The sequence below is a fragment of the Giraffa tippelskirchi genome, chromosome 12 (genome assembly GCF_054371585.1).
Source record: "Giraffa tippelskirchi isolate mGirTip1 chromosome 12, T2T-mGirTip1v1.2.pri, whole genome shotgun sequence".
NCBI lineage: Eukaryota > Metazoa > Chordata > Mammalia > Artiodactyla > Giraffidae > Giraffa > Giraffa tippelskirchi.
The window spans coordinates 49212872-49238935 of NC_137286.1; the positions used below are offsets into that span (position 1 = coordinate 49212872).

General features: G+C 40.5%; 1 protein-coding gene across 5 annotated transcripts in view; it reads right to left on the reverse strand.

The window, feature by feature from the left end:
- Positions 1–26064, reverse strand: part of AGBL1 (AGBL carboxypeptidase 1) — an 867141-nt gene that overhangs the window by 251502 nt on the left and 589575 nt on the right. Inside the window, exons 23-24 of one of the 5 annotated variants that reach the window (XM_081550443.1) lie at positions 18771–18780; positions 3001–3015 (exon numbers count right to left, since the gene is read on the reverse strand). The exons of the other annotated variants lie outside the window; for them this stretch is intronic. Coding sequence (XP_081406569.1) covers positions 3001–3015; positions 18771–18780 — 25 coding nt within the window. The remainder of the gene's footprint in view (positions 1–3000; positions 3016–18770; positions 18781–26064) is intronic. 5 annotated transcript variants of the gene reach the window in all.

Consider the following 26064-nt stretch of genomic DNA (forward strand, 5'->3'; position numbering starts at 1 on the left):
AGAAAGAAATTCTACTTCTGCTTTATTGATTACACCAAAGCCTTTGACTCTGTGGATCACAATAAACTGTGGAAAATTCTTCAACAGATGGGAATATCAGACCACCTTACCTGCCTCCTGAGAAATATCTATGCAGGTCAAGAAGCAACAGTTAGAACAAGACATGGAACGACAGACTGGTCCCAAACTGGGAAAGGAGTATGTCAAGGCTGTATATTGTCACCCTGCTTATTTAACTTATATGCAGAGTACATCATGAGAAATGCTGGGCCAGATGAAGCACAAGCTAGAATCAAGATTTCCTGGAGAAATATCAATAACCTCAGAAATGCAGATGACACCACCATTATGTCAGAAAGTGAAGAGGAACTAAAGAGCCTCTTGATAAAAGTGAATGAGAAGATTGAAAAAGGTGGCTTAAAACTCAACATTCAAAAAACCAAGATCATGACATCCAGTCCCATCGTTTCATGGCAAATAGATGGGGAAACAATGGAAATAATGACAGACTTTATTTTCCTGGGCTCCAAAATCACTGCAAATGGTGATTGTAGCCATGAAATTAAAAGACGCTTGCTTCTTTGAGCAAAAGTTATGACCAACCTAGACAGCATATTGAAAAGCACAGACATTACTTTGCTGACAAAGGTCTATTTAGTCAAAGGTATGGTTTTTCCAGTGGTCATGTATGGATGTGAGAGTTGGACTATAAAGAAAGCAGAGTGCTGAAGAATTGATGCTTTTGAAGTGTGGTGTTGGAGAAGACTCTTGAGAGTCCCTTGGACTGCAAGGAGATCCAACCAGTCCACCCTAAAGGAAATCAGTCGTGAATATTCATTGGAAGCACCGATCCTGAAGATGAAACTCCAGTACTTTGGCCACCTGATGTGAAGAGCTGACTTATTTGAAAAGACCCTGATGCTGGGAAGGATTGAAGGCAGGATGAAAAGGGGATGACAGAGGATGCGATGGTTAGATGGCATCACCAACTCAATGGACATGAGCTTGAGCAAGCTCCCAGAGTTGATGATGGACAAGGAAGCCTGGCGCGCTGCAGTCTATGGGATCACAAAGATTCAGACACAACTGAGCCACTGAACTGAACTGAATTGAACTGAATTGTAAAATAAATGTTGTAGGGATGTTTTGTACAACGTGGTGATTATAGTTAATGCTGTATCGTGTATTTGAAAGCTGCTAATAAACTAAATCTTAAAAGGTCTCATCATATACACACACACAAAAAATTGTATGTGTGTGTGGTGATGAATATTAATGAAAAGTGATGATCATTTCTCAGTCTATACATAAACCAAATCGCTATATTGTTCAGCTGAAAGTAATATGTTATATGCTAATTATAAATCAATAAAAAGTTGGAAAATATTAGCATCACCCTAAAACCAAGAAACTGATCTTTACAGCGTGTAAATAAAGCAGTAAGTCAAATAATTAATTATATAGCCTAATCTAGAGAGTATTTCAGAGAAGGCAATGGCACCCCACTCCAGTACTCTTGCCTGGACCATCCCATGGACGGAGGAGCCTGGTAGGCTGCAGTCCATGGGGTAGCGAAGAGTTGGACACGACTGAGCGATTTCACTTTCATGCATTGGAGAAGGAAATGGCAACCCACTCCAGTGTTTTTGCCTGGAGAATCCCAGGGACGGGGGAGCCTGGTGGGCTGCCGTCTATGGGGTCGCACAGAGTTGGACACGACTGAAGAGACTTAGCAGCAGCAGCAGCAGAGAGTATTTTTCTGAGAATGATATGTGGTTGGTATTATTTGAATATCTACTAACATAAATGTTAATGAATAGAGATCAAAAAGCAGAAGAGAATAGAGAAAAAATAAACAGGACCTTCTGGATATATGAACCCATTTCTGATACAAGTCTTAGTGTGTGAGCTAACAGCACTTACTAAACATGACAGGCCAGCATGGCATGGTGGGTATTAACACAGACCCTGGGGCTCACATTGCTGGTGCCTCAATCCTAGTGCTGCCATATGCTAACTGCACGACCATTAAGAAAATCAACCTCAGTGCCTCAATTTTCCAGTCTGTAGAATGGGAATAATAATAATCATCATTAATGATAATAATAATAATACCACTGTCTACCTCATGGAACTCCTGAGATAATTCAGGGAGTTGATATATATAAAAAAATTTGATTTCATACATGGTCAATGTCACATTATACAAGTATTTATTATTATCAACAATAATAGCAAATTCTTACGTGAAACCAATAGTCAAAATTATACTTGGTATACACAGTCCTTCTTAAAACTATTTCATACTCTCACTACCATTATTTACCATTATTCAACAAGTTCCAAACAATTCAATAAGATAAGAAAAAATGAATCATACATATTAGAAAGGAAGGAAGCACATTATCATTATCTGAAGACTGATAAGTTACTAAAACAAACTAAAGGAATCAACTGAAACAGAAAATCTATTAGATAGAAGGCAAGAAATGAGTAAGTAGACAGGTAACAAATTAAATATACAAAAATCAATTTTCTTTCTATGAACCAGCAAAATAAATTATTAAGTATAATAAAAATTCTATCACAATAGCAACGCAACTATAAAATATCTAGGAATGGAATTAATAAAAAATACCCTAAGGATTATATGATAAATCTCAGGAATTTACCAATAGATAACAAGAAAAATTTAAATAAATGAAAGAATATACTGAATTCTGGGAAAGCAGGGCCCAATAGCATGCAATATCAATTCTCCTCATATTAGTATATAAAAGCATAGAAAATCAAAACAGCAATGGGGATTTTCAGACTTGGCAAACTAATTCCACTTTAGAAGAATACATGGCAAAAATATCCAAGAATCATTTTGGAATAAAGAGTGAAAATAATAATGAGGGTTTTCCTCTACAGATAGGCAAAAGATCTTACAGATTTACAATAATTTACTGTTATGGTATTGATGCAGAATATGGCAGTAGATCAAGGGAAGAATACAGAAAGCCCCCAAACCTTGGAATATGTGAAAGCTTGCACATGATAAGATGCTTTTCAAGTCACAAGAAAACGTACTATATGGAGCTAAAACAAAGACAACTGATTAATATTTCAGGCAAAACTTTTCCCACAAATATAAAATTATTTTATTTTGATTAAAAGGTTAAATATTTAAAAATCAAACAATACAGAATAAAATACAGATTTTATGTTTATCATGTCCAGACCAGGAGAAGGTCTTTTAATATATATCTGCAAAGAAGAAACCATAAAGGAAAATATTAGTGATTGAACGAATAAAATATAAAAATATCTAAATTGCCTAAAATATTACAAAAGAAACATGATTTTAACAAAGGGAAAAATTAGCTCTCTTGATACAAAATGCAAATTACTATACTATACTATAACATAGTATGATTTGCTTTTCAATAAAGGTTTAGCCTTGATCCCAAAATTGTACTTATTTGCTGGTACAGATCCATAAATTGGCAATGTCATTGCTAGTTACCAATGGAAGTGCATATAGTTGCAGTCTTTCCAAAGGACAATTTGAAAATGCATCCTTAAGAATGCTTAAGCTCTTGGAGTTAATTCAAATTCCAGAAATCAATATTAAGAAAATAGTCATAAGATGAACAATAAGAAATTTGTAAATAAGCATTAGTATATCACTAGTCAAATAAGCTTGTGTATATTCATATCATGGAATATTAACATCATGTGTTTTGACTAGGCAACTTCATGGAAATAATTTCATGATTTAGTTTAAGCATCTCCAGAATGCTTTAATTTCCTTCTTTTTAAAATTTTTATTTTATTTTCTACTATAGCTGATTGGAACAAAGATTGGTTCCAAATTGGGAAAGGAGTACGTCAACACTGTATATTTGTCACCCTGCTTATTTAACTTATGTGCAGAGTATATCATGAGAAACACTGGGCTGGATGAAGCACAAGCTGGAATCAAGATTTCTGGGAGAAATATCAATAACCTCAGATACGCAGATAACACTACCCTTATGGCAGAAAGCGAAGAACTAAATAGCCTCTTGATAAAAGTGAAAGAGAAGAGTGAAAAAACTGGCTTAAAATTCAACATTCAGAAAACTAAGATCATGGCATCTGATCCCATCACTTCATGGCAAATAGATGGGGAAACAATGGAAACAGTGACAGACTTTATTTTTTAGGGCTCCAAAATCACTGCAGATGGTGACTGCAGCCATGAAATTAAAAGAAGCTTGCTCCTTGGAAGAAAAGTTAGGACCAACCTTCACAGCATATTCAAAAGCAGAGACATTACTTTGCCAACAAAGGTCCATCTAGTCAAGGCTATGGTTTTTCCAGTAGTCATGTATGGATGTGAGAGTTAGACTATAAAGAAAGCTGAGTGGTGAAGAATTGATGCTTTTGAACTGTGGTGTTGGAGAAGACTCTTGAGAGTCCCTTGGACTGCAAGGAGATCCAACCAGTCCACCCTAAAGGAAATCAGTCATGAATATTCATTGGAAGCACTGATGCTGAAGCTGAAACTCCAATACTTTGGTCATCTAATGGGAAGAACTGACTCATTTGAAAAGATGCTGGGAAAGATTGAAGGTGTGAGAAGAAAGGGACAACAGAGAATGAGATTGTTGGATGGTATCACCGATTCAATGGACATGAGTTTGAGTAAATTCCGGGAGTTGGTGATGGACAGAGAGGCCTGGTGTGCTATAGTCCATGGGGTTGCAAAGAGTCGTACACGACTGAGCGACTGAAGTGAACTGAACTGAAAGCTGATTTACAATGTTGTATTACCAGCAAAGTGATTTAGTTATGCATATACTATATCTATTCTTTTCCAGATTATTTCCCCATTTGGTTATTACAGAGTATTTGGTAGTGTTCCCTGTGTTGTATAGTAGGTACTTGACTATTTTACATATAATAGCTTGTGTATGTTAATCCCAAACTCCTAATTTATTCCCCTTCCCCTATGTTACCCATTTCATAATCACAAGTTTGATTTCTAAATCTCTGAATTGATTACTTTTTTGTAAATAAGTTCATTTGTATCATTGTTTAGATTCCACCCATAATGATACTATGATGTTTGTCTTTGTCTGACTTACTTCACTTAGTATGATCATCTCCAGGTCCATCTATATTGCTGCAAATGCCATTATTTCATTCAATAGAATATTAAAAGCTAAAGTTGACTACAGTGCAGTGTATCCTGCAATCCTAATTCGTAATTTTATTTAAAAACTTGTAAATGATTCATATGTCCTAAAATGTTCAAAGTAGTTAGAAATGCATAATGATGACAGTACTCACTTTATTTTTTTTTCTTTGTTTGATTTTCCTTATTTTTAGTCATGAAAAATAAGTAATTGCTTTTTCACTCATATTTCCTTAAGCAATGCATGTAAGCTTGAAAAGAGTACTATATCTGAATGAATGTGTTACTTTATATAATATGTGATTTAAAATTTATAAGTAAAATTAAATTTAAAATTCATTTTAATAAATCATTAGTTAAATTAAAATTGAATTAAATATTTGAATTTAAATATTTCATAAGGACAAACAGGAGATGGCAAGAGTGAACGTTGACATTCCAGGAATCAGCAAACTAAGATGGACTGGAATGGGTGAATTCCAGACTGTGGCTCACATCATGAACTCCTTGTTGCCAAATTCAGATTTAAATTGAAGAAAGTAGGCAAAACCACTAGTCCATTCAGGTATGACCTAAATCAAATCCCTTATGATTATACAGTGGAAGTGACAAATAGATTTAAGGGACTAGATCTGATAGACAGAGTGCCTGATGAGCTATGGACAGAGGTTCGTGACATTGTACAGAAGACAGGGATCGAGACCATCCCCATGGAAAAGAAATGCAAAAAAGCAAAATGGCTGTCTGAGGAGGCCTTACAAATAGCTGGGGAAAGAAGAGAAGTGAAAGGCAAAGGAGAAAAGGAAAGATATTCCCATCTGAATGCAGAGTTCCAAAGAATAGCAAGGAGAGATAAGAAAGCCTGCCTCGGCGATCAATGCAAAGAAATAGACGAAAACAAGAGAATGGGAAAGGCTAGAGATCTCTTCAAGAAAATTAGAGATACCAAGGGAACATTTCATGCAAAGATGGGCTCAATAAAGGACAGAAATGGTATGGACCTAACAGAAGCAGAAGATATTAAGAAGAGGTGGCAAGAATACACAGAAGAACTGTACAAAAAAGATCTTCACGACCCAGATAATCACAATGGTGTGATCACTCACCTAGAGCCAGACATCCTGGAATGTGAAGTCCAGTGGGCCTTAGAAAGCATCACTACAAACAAAGCTAGTGGAGGTGATGGAATTCCAGTTGAGCTATTTCAAATCCTCAAAGATGATGCTGTGAAAGTGCGGCACTCGATATGCCAGCAAATTTGGAAAACTCAGCAGTGGCCACAGGACTGGAAAAGGTCAATTTTCATTCCAATCCCAAAGAAAAGCAATGCCAAAGAATGCTCAAACTACCACACAATTGCACTCATGTCACACGCTAGTAAAGTAATGCTCAAAATTCTCTAAGCCAGGTTTCAGCAATACGTGAACCGTGAACTTCCAGATGTTCAAGCTGTTTTTAGAAAAGGCAGAGGAACCAGAGATCAAATTGCCAACATCCGCTGGATCATCGAAAAAGCAAGAGTTCCAGAAAAACATCTATTTCTTCTTTATTGACTATGCCAAAGCCTTTGACTGTGTGGATCACAATAAACTGTGGAAAATTCTGAAAGAGATGGGAATACCAGACCATTTGACCTGTCTGACCTGTCTCTTGAGAAACCTGTATGCAGGTCAGGAAGCAACAGTTAGAACTGGACATGGAACAACAGACATTACTTTGTCAACAAAGGTCCGTCTACTCAAGGCTATGGTTTTTCCAGTGTTCATGTATGGATGTGAGAGTTGGACGGTGAAGAAAGCTGAGTGCAGAAGTATTGATGCTTTTGAACTGTAGTGTTGGAGAAGACTCTTGAGAGTCCCTTGGACTGCAAGGAGATCCAGTCCATCCTAAAAGAGATCATTCCTGGGTGTTCACTGGAAGGACTGATGTTGAAGCTGAAACTCCAATACTTTTGCCACCTCATGTGAAGAGTTGACTCATTGGAAAAGACCCTAATGCTGGGAAGGATTGGGGGCAGGAGGAAAAGGGGACGACAGAGGACGAGATGGTTGGATGGCATCACCAACTCGATGGACGTGGGTTTGGGTAAACTCTGGGAGTTGGTGATGGACAGGAAGGCCTGGTGTGCTGCGATTCATGGGGTCACAATGAATTGGACACGACTGAGTGACTGAACTGAACTGAACTGAAGGACAAAAGGCAAAGAATAAAGCTGGCCAGGCATACTGACTTATCTTGAGTACCTGTTTCTTCCTTCACATATATTACCTAGTATCCTCTGAATGAGAAAGTGTTAGTTGCTCAGTCATGTCTGATTTTGCGACCCCGTGCACTGTAGCCAGCCAGGCTCCTCTGTCCATGGAATTCTCCAGGCAAGACTACTGGAGTGGGTAGCCCTTCCCTTCTCCAGGACATATTCCTGACCCAGGTCAAACCCAGGTCTCTGCACTACAGGCAGATTACTTACTATCTGAGCCATCAGTATCCTCTAGATTCTCTTTAACACCTTCGGGTCACTGAGCCTGTGCTTGTTTTCATTTTGGGGTTAAATATCTTAAGGTCTAGTATAGACATAGCAACAAGAAATCTACTCCCTTGGTATTGTCCCCAGATACATTCTCAGTCTTTGGAAACTGCCAGCATGAGTTGAGAGACAGTGACTTTGAGAGTTTTAAATGGGTTTGGAGAGGCTCTGAGCTGAATTAAGTGCACACAAACTCTGTCCTGACATGCACCCAGCAGAGAAGTTAAAACCAAGCCAATCCATCCATGCGGATCCATGAAATCTATCAGGTGGCAGAGGATAAAGCGAAAGAGTTGGTGGATAGGTTCCTTGGGTTCCTTGCTTATCGACCCCATCAAATGGACTCTAATGCTTTCACACTGAGGACCAAATCAATCACGAAGCATGTTGGAGTCTCTGCCAGACTCCATCTGAGGGGTTCCTGTGTATAAAGCCCCTCTGTATCCATCCTTTCAGCCTAGGCTTCCTAATCCATTACTGACAATTGTTTCCTTAGTAACTGCAAAAAGGCCCTATATTCATGGAAACAGCAGGGTTGAAGGTGTGGGCTGTATTTCAAATGTGTCCTTTATTTCTAGGCTGGACCTTCCCTGGGTCTTTTATTGGTGAATTTGTGCTTAAGCCATGAATGACACAGCAGACAGCTAAGTCCTCTGTGATTGCCTTTCTATGTCTTTCTGGATCATACACCTGAGAGTAAATATGAATCAGATACTGTATTTTAGACAACCTAGAATTTGAGCAGAGGCAGGAACGTTACCAAGCTTAACTTTCCGTTTTATAGATGCATAAACTGACAATGCCTTATACAAGGTTATACAGCTAAGTGCTGGTGGAAATCAGGTTACAATAAATGTTCCCCTGACACTAATCAAATGTCCTTGTCAATACATATGGCTTTAAACATCACAAACCTGTTTAATAAAAGCCTTTGGAAATTTGGAGTTCATCTTTTCTTATAGGTTATGTGACTCCATAAATTGCACCTTTCCAAATTCCCCATCACCCCAAGAAATGAAAAGGCTCAACCAGAATGGCAGCGGGCACGTGCACAAGCTCAATCTTAAACAAAGGGGCTGTCGCCCACTGTTCCTGTCACTCAACTTCCCTGGCACTTGGATCCCTTAGCTCTGCCCTTGATTCCTGAAGCCTTCATAGCCTACCTTAAGATGGCTAGCCAGAGCAATCTCTCTAACTCTGGGTCCCTAGGGCCACTCTCAGACCTAGTTTTCAACTCTCCTTCTAGTGTCACAGATTGAGGGGTGGAGGGAGAGAGAAGGTACCCTGCCACTGCCTATGAGTTTTATACAATATTATGGGAAATTCATCTGAAAAAGACAATGACCAATTAGAACTATGCTATGGTTTTTCCAGTGAGAGTTGGACTATAAAGAAGGCTGAGCACCAAAGAATTGATGCTTTTGCACTGTGATGTTGGAGAAGACTCTTGAGAGTCCCTTGGACTGCAAGGAGATCAAACCAGTCCATCCTTAAGGAAATCAACCCTGAATATTCATTGGAAGGATGGATGCTAAAGCTGAAGCTCCAACACTTTGGCCACCTGATGGGAAGAGCTGACTCAATGGAAAAGACCCTGATGCTGGGAAAGACTGAAGGCAGGAGGAGAAGGGGGCAACAGAGGATGAGATGGTGAGATAGCATCACCAACTCAATGGACATGAATTTAAGCAAACTCTGGGAGACAGTGAAAGACAGGGAAGCCTGGCAGGCTGCAGTCCATGAAGTCCCAAAGAGTTGGACACAACTGAGCGACTGAACAGCAACAACAACAAATTAGAACAAGTGCTTGTCATAGCAATGGAGCAGGGTTCTGTTTGGCCAGGTTTGTATCCTGTAGCTTCTGAACCTTGATGAGGTCCTGGAGGAATATAGAAGAAGAGTGAGGGAGAACAGTATGGTGAAGGGGTGGATGGGGGTTCCACTTGGAGGGCATTAGCAGTGGCTATTAACGTGCAGAAGTGAAATTTTAATTCACTAACAATGGGCATGGTCATACTGGTGCATCCAGTGGAATATCAATCCTAATCTTTATCCATGCTTCCAGGTTTCACACCAGTCCATCCAAGTACACCCAGGAGGTGCCTCCTTGTCTGATGAGGGTGATGGGGCATAAACAAAAACTATTTTCAAAAGGTGGAACAACATAAATGTGAAGCTGAAGACCCCAACTTTCCCATATGACTTCTCCGAGGAGAGAGGCCCACCAGACATGCCTTCACCAGACACTCTGGATGGTGCATGCCTTGGGAGGGTAAGAGCACCATAACAATGTTGAAGCCAGTGCTTCTCAAAGCATGATCACCAGATTAGTGTTTGCCTGTGAAATGTTTGTGAACACTTAATGAAATAGAAGACCTGAGCCTGAATATAAATCAATCATGTGACAAAGCACACGTTTAGTTAATCTGATTTTTTTTTCCAAGGAAGGAGCATGTGATTGTGTCTATTTATATTTCTGGTACAAGCTACTTGTATCTTTATAGCAACAGATGAATCGATAGTTTAGGAACCAGATAGTTCGAGTTGTACTGCTCCAGAATAAACTCTCCAACAAGGCCTCTGCTTTGAATAGTGCAAAAGAATATTTCTGGAGTCAGCTCTCTAGGATCTGAGTCTCAACACTGGCACTTCATATCCCAATGGCTATTCAATTTATATAACCTATCTGAGATCAAGGCCTTTTTCGTTAAAATGGGAAAATATTATGTATCATTCAAATGTTTCTATGAAGACTGAATGAAATATAATGTGCACATGTACCATGCAGATGCACAGAGTAGATGCTCCATAAATGTGAATTTCAGGTACTTTTACTATATGCACTATTATACACAACACTGTAGCCATTTGTACAGATGAGATATATAATATATATATATACATATATATATATATATATATATATATATATATATATATAAAACATGATCCATGAATCCCATTCCTAGGCATATAACTGGAGAAAACTTTTAATTCAAAAAGACACCTGCACCCCAGTGTTCACGGAAGCACTATTCACAATAGCCAAGGCTACTGTATTGCTGTGGAAGCAACTCTCTCTTTCTCTCTCTCTCTCTCCCTCCCTCTCTCTCTGCCCCTCTCTCTCTCCATCTATATATATGTATACACATATATCTAATGGAATATTACTCAGCCATAAAAAAGAATGAAATAATGCCATTTACAGTGACATAAATGTATCTGGAGGCTGTCAGACTAAATGAAATGAGGCAGGAAGAGAAAGATAAATATCATGTGATATCACTTATATGTGAGATCTAAAAAAATGATATAAATGAGCTTATTTACAGAAGTCAAATAGACTCACAAACACAAAAAACAAACTTGTGGTTAACACAGGGGAAAGAGGAGGAAGGAATAAATTAGGAGTTTGAGGTTAACATATATACACTAGTATATATAAAACAGATAACCAACAAGGACCTACTGTATAGGTAAGTATAGTATAAACTACACTCAATATCTCATAATAATCTATAAGGGAAAAGAATTTGAAAAAGAATGATATATATGTATGTGTGCTAAGTTGCTTCAGTCGTGTCCAACTCTGTGTGACCCCATGGACTACATGGCCCTCCAGGCTCCTCTGTCCTTGGGGATTCTCCAGGCAAGAATACTGGAGTAGGTTGCCATTTCTTCTCCAGTATGTATGTATGTATGTATATGAAATGATTCACATCGCTGTACACCTGAAACAAACACAACGCTGTGAATAAAGTACACCTCACTTTTAAAAAGTGTATGTATGCATGCATATATAAATGCCACTCCTCTATGATCAGATTTCATTTTCTTCTTTATCTTCTTCCGTTTTAACCTGGTCAATTTGATGTGGATAAAACACAATGAGGCAAAGTACTGAGGGCTGGCATTCAAGAGAAGCTAGAGCTTTTAACCATCTAAATAAGTAAAGTTTTGGATGAGCTGATGGAGAAGAATCATATTCCTGGTATAGAGAAACACCCTAGAGGTGTGTCAAGTCCAGTTTCAGACCACCAGAATAAAGTGAAGATCAGTGTACTCCAGTCTATCAAGTGTTTTGGGTTAGGAGGAATTTCCTCCTTAACCTTCTGGAGTTCTTTTGGCTGGTCTAATGATTAACTGACACAAGACAGATTAATAGGAGAAAATAAAAAAACAGTTCACATGCACAGAGGGCTCATAGAAATGGAACCCCTGCAAGTGACCAGAGCAGGCTATTTGTATATATCGTTTTTAGACAAAGAAACAATTATTTGTGAAGACTTAAGAAAACAAAGAGATTTGTGCATTGGGGTATAAATTGAATTCCCTATGTTGCACAATAAAGATGCTTTCTATCCTCCTGCTATAGGGAGAATACCTTTGCATGGTTCACATGGTAGGTTTATTTTATGTTTTATGGAGGAATATGGAAGTCTGAGTTTTTGTTTTTTGTTTTTTTTCTGTGCCATGAAGCATGTGAGGGCTTAGTTCCCAGACCAGGTGTTGAACCTGGACCCCCTGCAGTAGAAGCATGGAGTCTTCACCACTGGACTACCAGGGAAGTCCCCAAGTACTTTTTTCAATACATTTTCCCCTCCACAGGCCATTTCTAAAGTGAATTTTATTGAAGGTAATCAATATGACATTGAGTCATATTTTGGGGTGGCCTTCTCTCAGCCCCAACAGTGTGCAATAGAATTATGTCTAAAAAAATAAAACCAACGTGCATAAAAAATGTAATAAAAACTTCTTTATGCTAAAAAAATTGCTTACCATCATCTAAGCCTACAGTGAGTCACAATCTTTCTGCTATAGTAATATCAAAGATCTCTGATTGCAGACATAACAAATATAATAATGAAAAAGTGTGAGATATTTTGAGAATGACCAAAATGTGACACAGACACACAAAGTGAGTAAATGCTATGGGGAGGAAAATGCCACTAACTGACTTATTCAACACGGGGTTGAATCTTCCATTTGTAAAAAAAAAAAAAAAAAACAGTATCAGCCAAGTGCCATAAAATGAAGTATGCTTATATACAATTCTTATAGAAGGTAGAAGTTGAGAAGAAAGAAATTCAGAGCTTGAGCAGAAAAGAGAGAAATTATCTCCAAAGAAACTTTCATTTGACCAATCAAACAAGTTGATCGGAAAGTGGCCAGGAATAAGAATGACTTCTTAGGGAGCCCTACACCCTGATGAGACCTTGGCACCATCACCATTCTTAACACCATCTCCCAGAACCCTAAACCCCAGTTTACGTGGGGACCAGCTGCTTGTTCCAGCCAAGAAGTTTCTAACTGGATTTCACTGAACAGTAGAAATGCAGGGACAGTTGATTATTACCCTCAATTTGAATGCAGATTTGTGTGGAGGGATCTTTTAGGAGGTGTCCTTGACTTCATGAAGAATTACAGGTTTTTCCAAAGGTTGACAACTGGGCTGGGTCAGCATTCATCACCAGTAAATAATTAGCGTTGACGCCACTCACACACACACACACGTAAATGGAAATGTATTTAGCTCTCACTACATGTATGTGATACTGTGCCAGGAAGAAAGACGTACCATGCCAACACTCAGCCATGACTTATGTGCCTATCACCTCCAAAAGACCACCTCCAGGTCTACATCTCCAGCAGAGTGCGGTGCAGCGTATAATTTTAGAGGGCATGGTTAGGCATTCAGAACATCATCAAAAGAGTTCAAAGATGTCAACCTTCAAGGATTTGATAGCCTACTAGAAAAAGTACAACTTACAGTAAAATGAGAAACATTTTGGATGTTCAGAGGGAAAATAACTGCTCTGGCTAAAGTCGGACTTTTCATGTCCCTGTACAGTATTTTTGTTGTTTTTTGATATTTATTTAACTATTTATTTATTCACTTGGCTGCACCAGGTCTTAGATGTGGCATGCAGGGTCTTTTAGTTTCGGTATGTGGGATCCAGTACCACCACAGGGATTGAACCCGGGACCCCTTAACTGGGAGTGCGGAGGCTTAGCCCCTGGACCACCAAGGAAGTCCCTGTACAGCATTTAAAAGGAGTCTAACAAAACACGAGAAGCAACATAAGCAGCCAAATACACAGTTTTACACCTTCCTAGCCTTGTGCATTTATGTTATCTGCTTGGCCCCTGTAACACTCAAGTTCTGAGCAATTCTAGTTACTAATGCTCTTTCTTTGATATTTTTTTATTATGCCCCTTCAAGTTTTGCTTGACTGAATACTTCATAGAGAGACAGAATAGGGAGAAAACCAATACAAACAGGGAGAGGGGCTAATATCCATTAGGGCCTGAAGATTTACGTGTGGCTAGAAGTTGATACTATGATCCAAAAGATACCATCTGACCAAAAGTAATATAGCAATTTTATATTCAGTTCAGCAAATGAAGCCTGACCAAATGTGGAGAAAAATCATCATTCAGGGTTTAAAAGCACTGATATTGCTGTACAAAACTTTCATATTGAGTCAATAAGTAAATTAAGAAATAATGGTTAATTTTAGAATGTTTTAACAAAAAAATCAGTAAGAAAATTTTATTGACAGCATTAACTTATTAATAAAATTAACCCTAAGGGGAAAAAAATAAGATTATGTTTTCACCTTCTAGAATTTTGCTCTGTTTTTCAGCAATTTTTTTTTGCAAAAATCACCCAGTTGCAAACAGATTTGAAAAGTTGATAAAACAAATGTTGTGTTTTAAAACATGTACACAATGGGAATGCAAGGAGAGATTTGTTTGATAAGTTTATTCGAGAAAATTATTTTTTCCTGTGTGCAAAGTCCCTTGGACTGCAAGGAGATCAAACCACTCAGTTCTAAAGGAATTTAACCCTGAATATTCACTGGAAGGACTGATGCCGAAGCTGAAGCTCCAGTACAATGGCCACCAGATGCGAAGAGCCAACTCATTTGGAAAGACCCTGAGGCTGGGAAAGATTGAAGGCAAAAGGAGAAGAAGGTGGCAGAGTATGAGGTGGTTAGATAGCATCACCGACTCAACAGACATGAATTTGAGCAAACTCCTGGAAATAGCTGAGGACAGAGGAGCCTGGTGTGCTGCAGTCCATGGGAAGGGATTGCAAGGAATTGGACATGGCTTAGCAACTGAACAACAAAAACAAAAGCATCAACAGGATCCACTGTCCCGAGCTTCAAGTCTAGGTTCCAAACAGTTTGGCCTTGAATATGCCTCTTCGCCCAGAGTTGGCAGGGAGATCTTGATACTTGGAGATCTTTTTAGATGAAAATGAAGAGGCTGCTCTTCTCTATTTTGCTTGCTGCCTAGAGTAGAGACCAACGTTTTTTACAGGGAATCCTCTTTCCTGTGAGTGGAAGTCTAAACATCGCTGGTTCTGCTTACGAGATAAAGGGAAGATGCTAAAACCACATCAATCCAAGAGCTGCTGAGCGGTGACTGCAAACTGTGTGCCTGTGGCTTTGTGATTCCCCAGGGTTCATGTTTGTGTAGAGAGGCCTTCAGAATCCATGAGCAGAGAAGTAATAATAAGAGTAATAAAAAAAGTAACAGAGCTGAGAGCCGTCAGGCTGTAATTGCTCCGGCATCACAGCAAACAGTCCTCCCCTCAGGCCATGCGGCTTTGATACCCAACTGCTCAGGAGGGAACAGCTGGAGAATCCAGCAAGCAGGTTACGTGTTAGCAGACCTTGTTCATTTCAAATGGGGAGAGATGTTTTATTTTTTAATGGAACTCTTCCCAATCAGTCCTATCTTCTTCCTTCCTGCCTCCAACCTCCTGTAACTACATAAAGGGGAGTGTTCAGGTTATAGCCTGTTGATGGCAGAAGAACTGGGATGTGATATCAGTGAGAGAGACTTACAAGTTCAAGATGCACCAGCAGGTAGCAGGAGATAGAAGTGTGCTGCTGAAATCCCACAAAGAGCGTTTTTGTCGTTCAGTCAGTAAGTTGTGTCTGACTCTTGGCAAAACCAGGGACTGCAGCATGTCAGGCTTCCCTGTCCTTCACTATCTCCCAAAGTTTGCTCAAACTAACTTCCATTGAGTCATTGAGGCCATCCAACCATCCCATCCTCTGTTTCCCCCTCCTCTTCCTGCCCTCAATCTTTCCCAGCATCAAGGGTCTTCTCCAGGCAGTCGGCTTTTCACATCAGGTGGTCAGAGTATTGGAGCTTCAGCTTTAGTATGAGTCCTTCCAGTAAATATTCAGTGTTTATTGCCTTTAGGATTGACTGGTTTGATCTCCTTGCAGTTCAAGGGACTTTCAAGAGCCTTCTTCAGCACCACAACTCAAAAGCATCAATTCTTCAGCACTCAGCCTTCTTTATGGTCCAACTCTCACATCCATACTTGACTACTGGAAAACCATAGCTTTGACCATACAGACCTTTCTCGGCAAAGTGATGTCTCTGATTTTTAATACACTGTATTGGTTTGTTAAACTTTTCTTCCAAGGAGCAGGCATCCATTTTCTTTACATTCCAGATATCTCAGCTGGATGCAGCCTGAGATGGTTCTCTACTATCTCCCTTTTGCACAAGCCACTCATCTCTGGGCTACAGGAAGCACATATGCATCCTTTGCCTGGAGAACTGCTCTCAATCCAACCGGGCCTCTAATTCACCATCAGTAAGGTGATAAGTATAAAATCATGCTGTGAACTCCACCCTATTTCCCTTTCCCTGCCTCAAGCCTGGGAGAGCAGCATCAGTAAAACCATGGGGATAGCCTGATAAGTGAATGTGAAGTCTGGGATCCATAGTGCATTGGGATTGGGTTTCCATTCAGATAGTCTACAAGAAATGGGGTGGAGTCCACAACATGATTGTATCCTTGTCAACCCTCCTTCTACTTTGACCTCTTACTATTTTCTTTTATTTATTTTAATTCATAATTTTTGTTGGAGTATAATTGCTTTACCGTGTTGTGTTAGTTTCTGCTGTACAACATTGTGAATCAGCTATATGTATACATATATCGGAGAAGGCAATGGCACCCCACTCCAGTACTCTTGCCTGGAGAATCCCATGGACGGAGGAGCCTGGTAGGCTGCAGTCCATGGGGCCGCGAAGAGTTGGACACGACTAAGCGACTTCACTTTCACTTTTCACTTACATGCATTGGAGAAGGAAATGGCAGCCCACTCCAGTGTTCTTGCCTGGAGAATCCCAGGGACATTGGAGCCTGGTGGCTGCTGTCTATGGGGTCGCACAGAGTCGGACATGACTGAAGTGACTTAGCAGCAGCAGCAGCAGCATACATATACCCCCTCCCACGTGAGCCTCCCTCCCATCCTCCTCCCCATCTCATCCTTCTAGGTGTCACAGAGCCCTGAGCTCAGCTCCCTGTGCTATACAAAAGCTATGGATAAAGAAGGTGTGATACATATATACAATGGAATATTATATGCTCAGACACTGTAGGTCATCACAGAGCACTGAGCTGAGTTTCCTGTGCTATACACTAGCTATGGATAAAGATGTGGTACATATATACAATGGAGTACCATTCAGCCATAAAAAAGAATGAAAGTGGGTCATTTGTAGTGATGTGGGTCTTTCTACATTTTTGATCTAGTTAAAGGGGTCAAATTCATGGATTAGATGGCAAATATTTCCTCTGAAAATTCCTATCTTTTTAGTCATTCTTTTTAGTATTGTGCAGTATATACACCTGGAAATTTCACAAGTAATTTTCATACCAAATTAGACAGTGGATCTACTCTAACCCTTTGTATTTTCTATATACGACTTAAGGGTTTTGCACTGATATTACCAGTCTCTTGCATAAATTTGTTCATAAAATATGGCCCTTAATGATATCAAGGGCCACAGTCTCTTATCAAACGGAAGAAATATTCTGATTTTTCAGGATGACTGGACAAACCATCGCTTATCTCTGTTCCTTGAGCCATTTAGTGATTGTGTACACAAACCCCAGTCCACAAAGCATTTGTAGGTATCAATTCAGTTCAGTTCAGCCTCTCAGTCATGTCTGACTCTTTGTGACCCCATGGACTGTAGCACGTCAGGCTTCCCTGCCCATCATCAACTTCCAGAGCTTGCTCAAACTCATGTCCATAGAGTTGGTAATGCCATTCAACCATTTTATCCTCTGTCATCCCCTTCTCCTCCCGCCTTCAATCTGCCCCAGCATCAGGGTCTTTTCCAATGAGTCAGTTCTTCGAATTGGGTGGCCAAAGTATTGGAGCTTCAGCTTCAGCATCAGTCTTTCCAATGAATATTCAGGACTGATTTCCCTTAGAATTGACTGGTTTGTAAAGTAATTAGCCCCCAACTAAAATAAATAAATTTATATAAATAAATAAATAAATAAAAGAATTGACTGGTTTGATCTCCTTGCAGTCCAAGGGATTCTCAAGAGTCTCATCCAACACCACAGTTCAAAAGCATCAGTTCTTCAGCGCTCAATTTTCTTTATGGTCCAACTCTCACATCCATACATGACTACTGGAAAAACTACGGCTTTGACTAGAGGAACCTTTGTTGGCAAAGTACTGTCTCTGCTTTCAAGGTCTGTCATATGCAGTCAAGGTTTGTCATAGCTTTTCTTCCAAGGAACAAGAGTCTTTTAATTTCATGGCTATAGTCACCATTTACAGTGATTTTGGAGCCCCCAAAAATAAAGCCTGTCACTGTTTCCATTGTTTCCCCATCTATTTGCCATGAATTGATGGGACCGGATGTCATGATCTTAGTTTTTTGAATGTTGAGTTTTAAGCCAGTTTTTTCACTCTCCTGTTTCATTTTCATCAAGAAGCAGGTAAAGTGGTCTGATATTCCCATCTCTTTAAGAATTTTCCACAGTTTGTTGTGATCCACAAACTCATAAATATAGCTCATTTTAATTCTCATGCGACTCTATCTCATACAATAAAAGGTTGAGTTTTTTTTTAAACAACGATAATTATGTAGACAAATTTATGTGCAAATCTTACATTTTAAGTGCAATGACACTAGAAGTCACTTTGATTACCCCAAAAGAGGAGCCTTACTAATCATTCCCTTGGTTTCCAAACTGAACTCATTAGGTAGGACCAGCTGTAATCTGAGTTCAGTAACAGGATGTGTCCTTGTTAGGGTTCATTCCTTTATTCATTCCAGCCTGTGAACCCTAACTTATGGAGCTTCTGTCTCTGGGCTTCCCTGGTAGCTCAGTGGGAAAGAATCTGCCTGCAATGCAGAAGACCTATGTTAGATCCCTGGGCAGGAAAGACTCCCTGGAGAAGCTACAAACCACATAAACTTCAGATTAGAGAATCCTGGACAAGATCAAGACTCATGTTTCAATTTTAGATAGGTCTACACATAAGAAACACTGCTGCTGCTGCTGCTAAGTCGTTTCAGTTGTGTCCGACTCTGTGCGACCCCATAGACGGCAGCCCACCAGGCTCCCCCGTCCCTGGGATTCTCTGGCTAGAACCAAATTCCAAGAGGACTCAAGAGTTACAATTATAAAATGGGACTCATAACCTCATTTTGTGAGAAAGTTGTAAAAACTCAAATGAGGTAAGAATAATTAGTAATATAAGCCACTGTGATTTTATTGAACCATATTATTTTGTCCAGGATCACAATAGACCGGTAGAGAGTTCAGTGTCCATTAGTTACAACAAAGCAAGTTAAAACATATGGTTCATTCACCCAGAGACTTAAGAAAGACTAAGATTTAATAATCATTCATTCAAAATTATATAGTAAATTCCTTCCAAATGCCAGACGCCATTACATTGTTCTCAGGCTGAGGACACAGCCCCTTCCCCTTCAGGTAACCTAGTGTAGAGAAATTATGATAATAATTGCTTTATTGGGACTTCCCAGGTGGTCCAGTTGTTAAGACTCTGTGCCCCCAATGCTGGGGCCCTGGGTTCGATTCCCTGGTTAGAGAACTAGATCCTGCATACCTCAACTGAGAGTTTGCATGCTGTAACTAAAGACTGCACCTGCCACAACTAAGACCTGGAAGAGCCAAATACAAAAAAGGAAAAAGATTATAATTGCTTATTGTAATTTTGAAAGTGCTGTGACCACAAAACATAGAATGCTATGAGCATACGTTAAAGGGACTCTAACTCAAGTTGAATAATTATGTTGATCATGTTCCCTCATTACACATATAAATAAACTATAGACACATATATGCTATTTACATTTATAAACTAGATAGAAAGAATACATAGAATATGTAGATGGATGGATGGATAGATTAGATAGATAGATAGAGACGACACAGAGATAGAAATAGAGTTTAATCCTAAACAATCTTAAAGAGGAGGTTGAAAGAAGGTGAAGATAAGATTATCTCTGAACCATCAATAACCATATCCCCTGACCATCAGTCCAGGGGTCTTCCCTCCAGGACATCACAGCTGCTAACCCACCAGAGACCTTTGCTATTTCCCTTTGTGATATATGCCCGCAGCCACTGGCCCATTTTCCCAGATGTAGGAGATTTAACAAAGAGGTGTATTTTTCTATGATGGGAAGACCAGGTCACCATCTCAAGTTCAGGCACAACAAGTCCACATATGGATGGCACTGTGATTATCCATATAGAATAGAGCATTTCTGGAGGAAACTATCAACCATGAATTTGAAAAAGTGGCCTCCATTTAGCAATAACACCAAGTCTTTCTTTGGCATTTTTATATCCTACTGTTAGTCACTTTTCCAATCCACGGGGCAATGGATTTCCACTCTAAATGTCACCTCTAGTCAATATGTATATATATACACACACTCTGTATTTTATGCACCTTCATAGCTTTACACAGGCACAGGAGTTCTGTCCTGAGGCTGGATGTAAATAAATTGACAGTCCGATTTCCCACGGACGCTGCTAGAGAATGCTCTTGTTGAATACGAATCACAAAGTCTTTGGTGAAATGAGAAAACTTTGTGTCAAGAAGCAGGAGAAAACCAGCACTTACTGGGCCAGAAAACCAACTGGCCAGTAGGAACTCGGTTGACCTTTGGGGCTTGTGCATCTGGCTATGTCCTGGCTCAGCTTCCCCTTCTGGAAATACTTCTGGGGACCAGAGGAAAGGCTCCCTAGTCCTTAGTGGAAGAGCTACGAGGAATTGTTGTTGCTATTTCGTCGCTAAGTCGTGCCCGATTCTTTTGCAACTCCATGGACTGTAGCCCAGCAGGCTCCTCTGTCCATGGGATTTCCCAAGCAAGAATACTGGAGTAGGTTGCCACTTCCTTCTCCAGGGGATCTAATGAGCTCAGGGATCGAACCTGTGTCTCTTGCATTGGCAGGTGGATTCTTTGAGCCACCAGGGAAGCCCCCTAGAATGGATAGCTGAGCATATTAGCAGAAGCAATAAAACTAATAAATGAGGAAAGTGAGGGTCTCAGAAGCAGCAACAGTTAGTTGCTGAGAGGAACCAGAGGATCTTCAAAAGAAGTTAAGTACCAGGAGGGAAGAATGGGGAGAAAGGGTAGTTAGGGCGTTTGGGATGCTCATGTTTATATATAGCTCACTGCTATATTTAAAATGGATAACTAACAAGGGCCTACTATCTAGCACATGGAACTCTGCTCAATGTTATGTGGCAGCCTGGATGGGAGGCGAGTTTGGAACAGAATGGATACATGTATATGTATGGCTAACTCCCTTTGCTGTCAACCTGAAATTATCACAACATTGTTAATTAGCTACACTCCAATATAAAATAAAAAGTTAAAAACAAGAGAAAGAACATAAGGGTCAGGGAACCGAAATGGACTGGCAGAAAAATGCCCAAACTCATCAAAGACCTCCACAATTTGCTCTAATACACTTGAGAGTGTAAAAACCAGCCAGGAAGCATGCTTCATGCAGCGGCTCTGTACATTACTCCATTAACTATCTTAATTATACCTATAATATATAATATGATATATATGGCATATGATACATTATATACTACATAATTTATAATATCTAATATTTATATTTCTAGCAGCTCAATGGAGATAAGCATTATTATCCCCATTTTATAAATTCTCAGGAAGCTGAATTAACTTTCCAAAATTTGAATTGTCTGCTAGTCTTTATGTTGATTCACACTTAGGATCTAGCCACACCATGCCTAAGCCCACAGCCAGAGGTTTCTCATAATGTTTACCCCCAACCTCAGCCTCAAATCTCTACTCAATTACCTCTCAACTTTCCAAACTAGACACCATTTTTGCAGTATTTCCTGATCACTACAAGGTCATGATGTCCCCTCTCTCCAGGAACAAGAATGACCATAATATCAGCAGCAACAGCATTTGTTTTTTAATATCTTAAAACACAAGTATCATTTCTAATTTTTCAAATGGTGTATTTCCTTTTTTTCTCAGGCAAGTCTTTACTGGGGCCCTTGCTGCAGCAGGGGGAAGTGAGAACAAGTAACGCGTTCTCCTGCTTGCTGGAGCCGGAGGGGGCGAGCTCATTCCTTAAGTGAGGTCAGGTATAGTTGTGTCCAAAGATCGGGCTTAGGTGGTTTGCCCGCCCTTTTGGTGGTGTTGAGTGCAGGGAGCATGCAGAGTGCCCCGCTTTTGCTCCCAATGCCCCGTTTTTGCTCCTGGCTCTTCAGAAGTGGACGTTAGGGTTTTCTGGTGTATGTTCTTCTTTTTGTCAATATATAAGGTACTTGAAGGGCTTCCCAGGTGGCTCAATGGTAAAGAATCCGCCTGTCAATGCAGGAGAGGTGGGTCGGGAAGAGCCCCTAGAGAAGGGCATGGCAACCCACTCCAATATTCTTGCCTGGAGAATCCAATGGACAGAGGAGTCTGGTGGGCTACAGTCCACGGGGCCGCGAAGAGTCGGACACAACTGAGCAACTAAACAACAACAGCAAAGCAATGGACTTCATGGTAAGAGAGTCCCTAGACCTGAAAGTTAGCTGTGTCCTGATTGGTAGGTAATAGAAGATGCCTAACAAGTATTGGGGGAAGAAGAGGAGGGGGGAAAAGGAAAGGAAAATTAAGAGGAAATATTAATTTAACCATTTCTCAATGTTAGTTTGGAGAATTTAAACATCATTTAGTTATATGTTCATATATTTTCCACTGACTACTTTCTAGTGAAGATACAATCTAATTGCCTATATGGGGACTTAGAAACCAGAGGCAGTTGGCTAGTTCTGTTTCTATCTTCTGACTGTGTGCTCAGTTATGTTCCCACTGTTGGGAAACAGTCAGAAGGCAAGTTGCTAATAGGTGTTCACAATTGAAAGAAATATGAGAGGAAGGTTTGTTTGCATTCTCTGAACACCTGTACCTCTTGGCTCATGATTCTTCCAGGGAAGAAGGCAGTTTGGAGTTTGGGATCAGCCCCAGATTGGTCCCGCTGGATCCATTTGGAATGATCACACCAATGAATCCAATAAGCCCTTGCCTCACCACCTTTCCTGCGCCTGCCCTTATGGATGAAGGCATCACCTCTTCTGGCAGGCTGTTAGTGTGAATTTGGCTTAACACAAGCCATCCTCAGCTGCTTTACCATGATGCAGCTCTGAAAAGTAGGAGCTGTTGAAAAGATGTTACTTTCCAACAGAGCAAAACCAGATCAAAGAGATTCCAGAGAGGCAATCTTTTGGTGCCTGTGGCTATATGAAGCTGCTGTCTGATTTTGATGGCTACTGGCATCTTTAGCCAAGGGAAGGCTGTGTGTAATCCTTATTTCTCCATGGCTGGCTGACTTGGCAGGGCCAGGTCATCAGGAAAGCCTTACCATGAAGGGGAGCGGGAGGTTAAAGACCACCAACTGCCCCCAAAGGAGCGCTGCAGTGACACCTAGAGGAGAATGCTCGAAGTGCAAGGGGTCCCCCAAAAGTTACCCAAACTCATGCCATCTATAACAAACCTAGACAGTGTATCAAAAAGCAGAGACATCCCTTTGTTGACAAAGGTCTGTATAGTTAAAGCTATGGTTTTTCCAGTAGTCATGTACAGATGTGAGAGTTGGACCATAAAGAAGGCTGAGCGGTGAAGAATTGATGCTTTCCAATTGTGGTGTTGGAGAAAACTCTTAAGGGTCCCTTGGACAGCAAGGAGATCAAACCGTCAATTCTAAAGGAAATCAACCCTGAATAATCATTGGAAGGACTGATGCTGAAGCCGAAGCTCCAATACTTTGGCCACCTGATGGGAAGAGCTGACTCAATGGAAAAGACCCTGACGCTGGGAAAGATTGAAGGTGGGAGGAGAAGGGGACGACGGAGGATGAGATCGTTGGGTGGCATCACTGACTCAGCTAACGTGAATTTGAGCAAACTGCAGGAGATACTGACGGACAGGGAAAGCTGCTGTGCTGCAGTCCGTGGGGTCGCAAAGAATCCGAATGATTTAGTGACTGAACAACAAACCTCTAGGAACTTACAAGCCATTGAACTGCAGAGAGTCAGATACAACTGAGCGACTGAGCACATGCGCACCCTCTAGGAACACATGTGGGTCCTACTTGGAGGTTTAAAAAAGAAGAAGAACATTAATGTGCTCTATAAAGCCTTGATCAGGTTCCTGGGACTAATGGACTTGAAATGTCATTTTTTTGATTTTTGGAAAGTCACTCAGTCGTGTCCAACTCTGTGACCCATGGACTGCACACTACATGGAATTCTCCAGGCCAGAATACTGGAGTGGGTAGCCTTTCCCTTCTCCAGCGGATCTTCCTAACCCAGGGATCAAACCCAGGTCTCCCACATTGCAGGCGGATTCTTTACCACTTGAGCCACCAGGGAAGCCCAAACATCACAGTCACCAGCTCTTTCTTTTCAAGGAAGAAACAGGATCATGGGAGGTTGGGACCCAGCCCAGCAGCCCTCAGCTGGATCCAGCCCAGAGATATGTTTTAGTTTTATTTTGGCCAAGGCATTTTTTCCCTAAATGAGATTAATTTCCCAGGTAATAAAAATTTGAAGCCTTTACATTAAAACAAATATTTATTGTATATATTTGAAAAATGGGAAGATCTGAAAACACGTCTCAGTTCGGTTCAGCCACTTACTCATATTTGACTCTTTGTGACCCCCATAGACTGCAGCAGATCACGCTTCCCTGTTCATCACCAACTCCCAGAGCTTGCTCACACTCGTGTCCATCGAGTCAGTGATGCCATCCAACCATCTCATCTTCTGTCATCCCCTTCTCCTTCTGCCTTCAATCTTTCCCAGCATCAGGGTCTTTTATACATGTCTACTTGTCAACAATTTGGTTGAACTGTTGAGAGAGGGTTGGGGGCTGCAAGAAAAGCGTATATCTAGATGACAAAGATGCCCCTCCACAACATCTGCGCTTATCCCCTCTTCCCACTCATCTCTGTCATCCGCGGGCCCCTAGAGACATCAGAGCTGTGACTCAGAAGAAAACATCGGTGTTTTGATTATCAGCAAAACCCTGCAGTCTTTCTGCCAAAGATAATGTTTTCCCTCTGAAAAGACTAACATTCTAACTGTGGTTTCTTCTTACCTCTGCTTTGGGGCAAGTATTTTTTTTTTCTTTATCAAACAGCTCACATTTATCAGTTCTAATCTGTTTTCATATATAGCATAGATTAATTGCAGCTCCCTCATAAAGTTAGAGATAGGAAACGCAGCTGAGAAAAAAATATGAGCTCCAGGATTTCGTTTTGTTTTGCGATCTGTCTCTGGGAGCCTGAGATGTTGGCTGGTTACCCTGATGACCACCAAAAGGAAAAATCATCATGACGAAAAAGAACTGTTTGAAATTAGTTCCTCCTCCCTTGAACCTGGTATGCTGGCTTGTATCTCTTCCATCTAGAAGCCCAGACAGCCTATGGTCACTAGGGGAACAGCACAGGTAGGGTGCATCCACCCATTAGGAACAATAAGGATAAAACCTTGGCGCTTTTATGACTTTGATTTGTGTTGCTTTCGGGGCTCAAGTGCAAGGTTTATAAAAAAGAAGCAAGCGGTTATAGATTGTACACTGCTCCTCGCTATGGTTTATATCCCATGTCTGTAAAGGTTTTATTGGATTATTGGTAGCGTGTTTATTTGCCTGAACACAAAAAGTCCTGCTAGGCCTTGAGAATAATAGAGAGAGAAGGGGCTTTGTGGTTTTATGGAACTGGGGAACAAGAGGTGGGTGGTGACGCTCTGGGTGGCAGAGAAAGGGGAAATGAGCAGGCACGAAAGTTCGCTGTGCATGGGCCATAATTTATGTTGAGGTCACTGAATGGATGTGCAGGGAGCCTGCCAAGCCAGAGCTAACTATTCTTTATTTGTGAATCATGACCCCCTGAGATATTTGCGCTGATTTCACTCATTTTGGTTTGCAATTGAGGGGATTACAGAAGGAGCATGTGAAAAGGCCACTTGGCAGTATTCCAGTTGGTTGATGGGTGAACTAGCTTTTCACA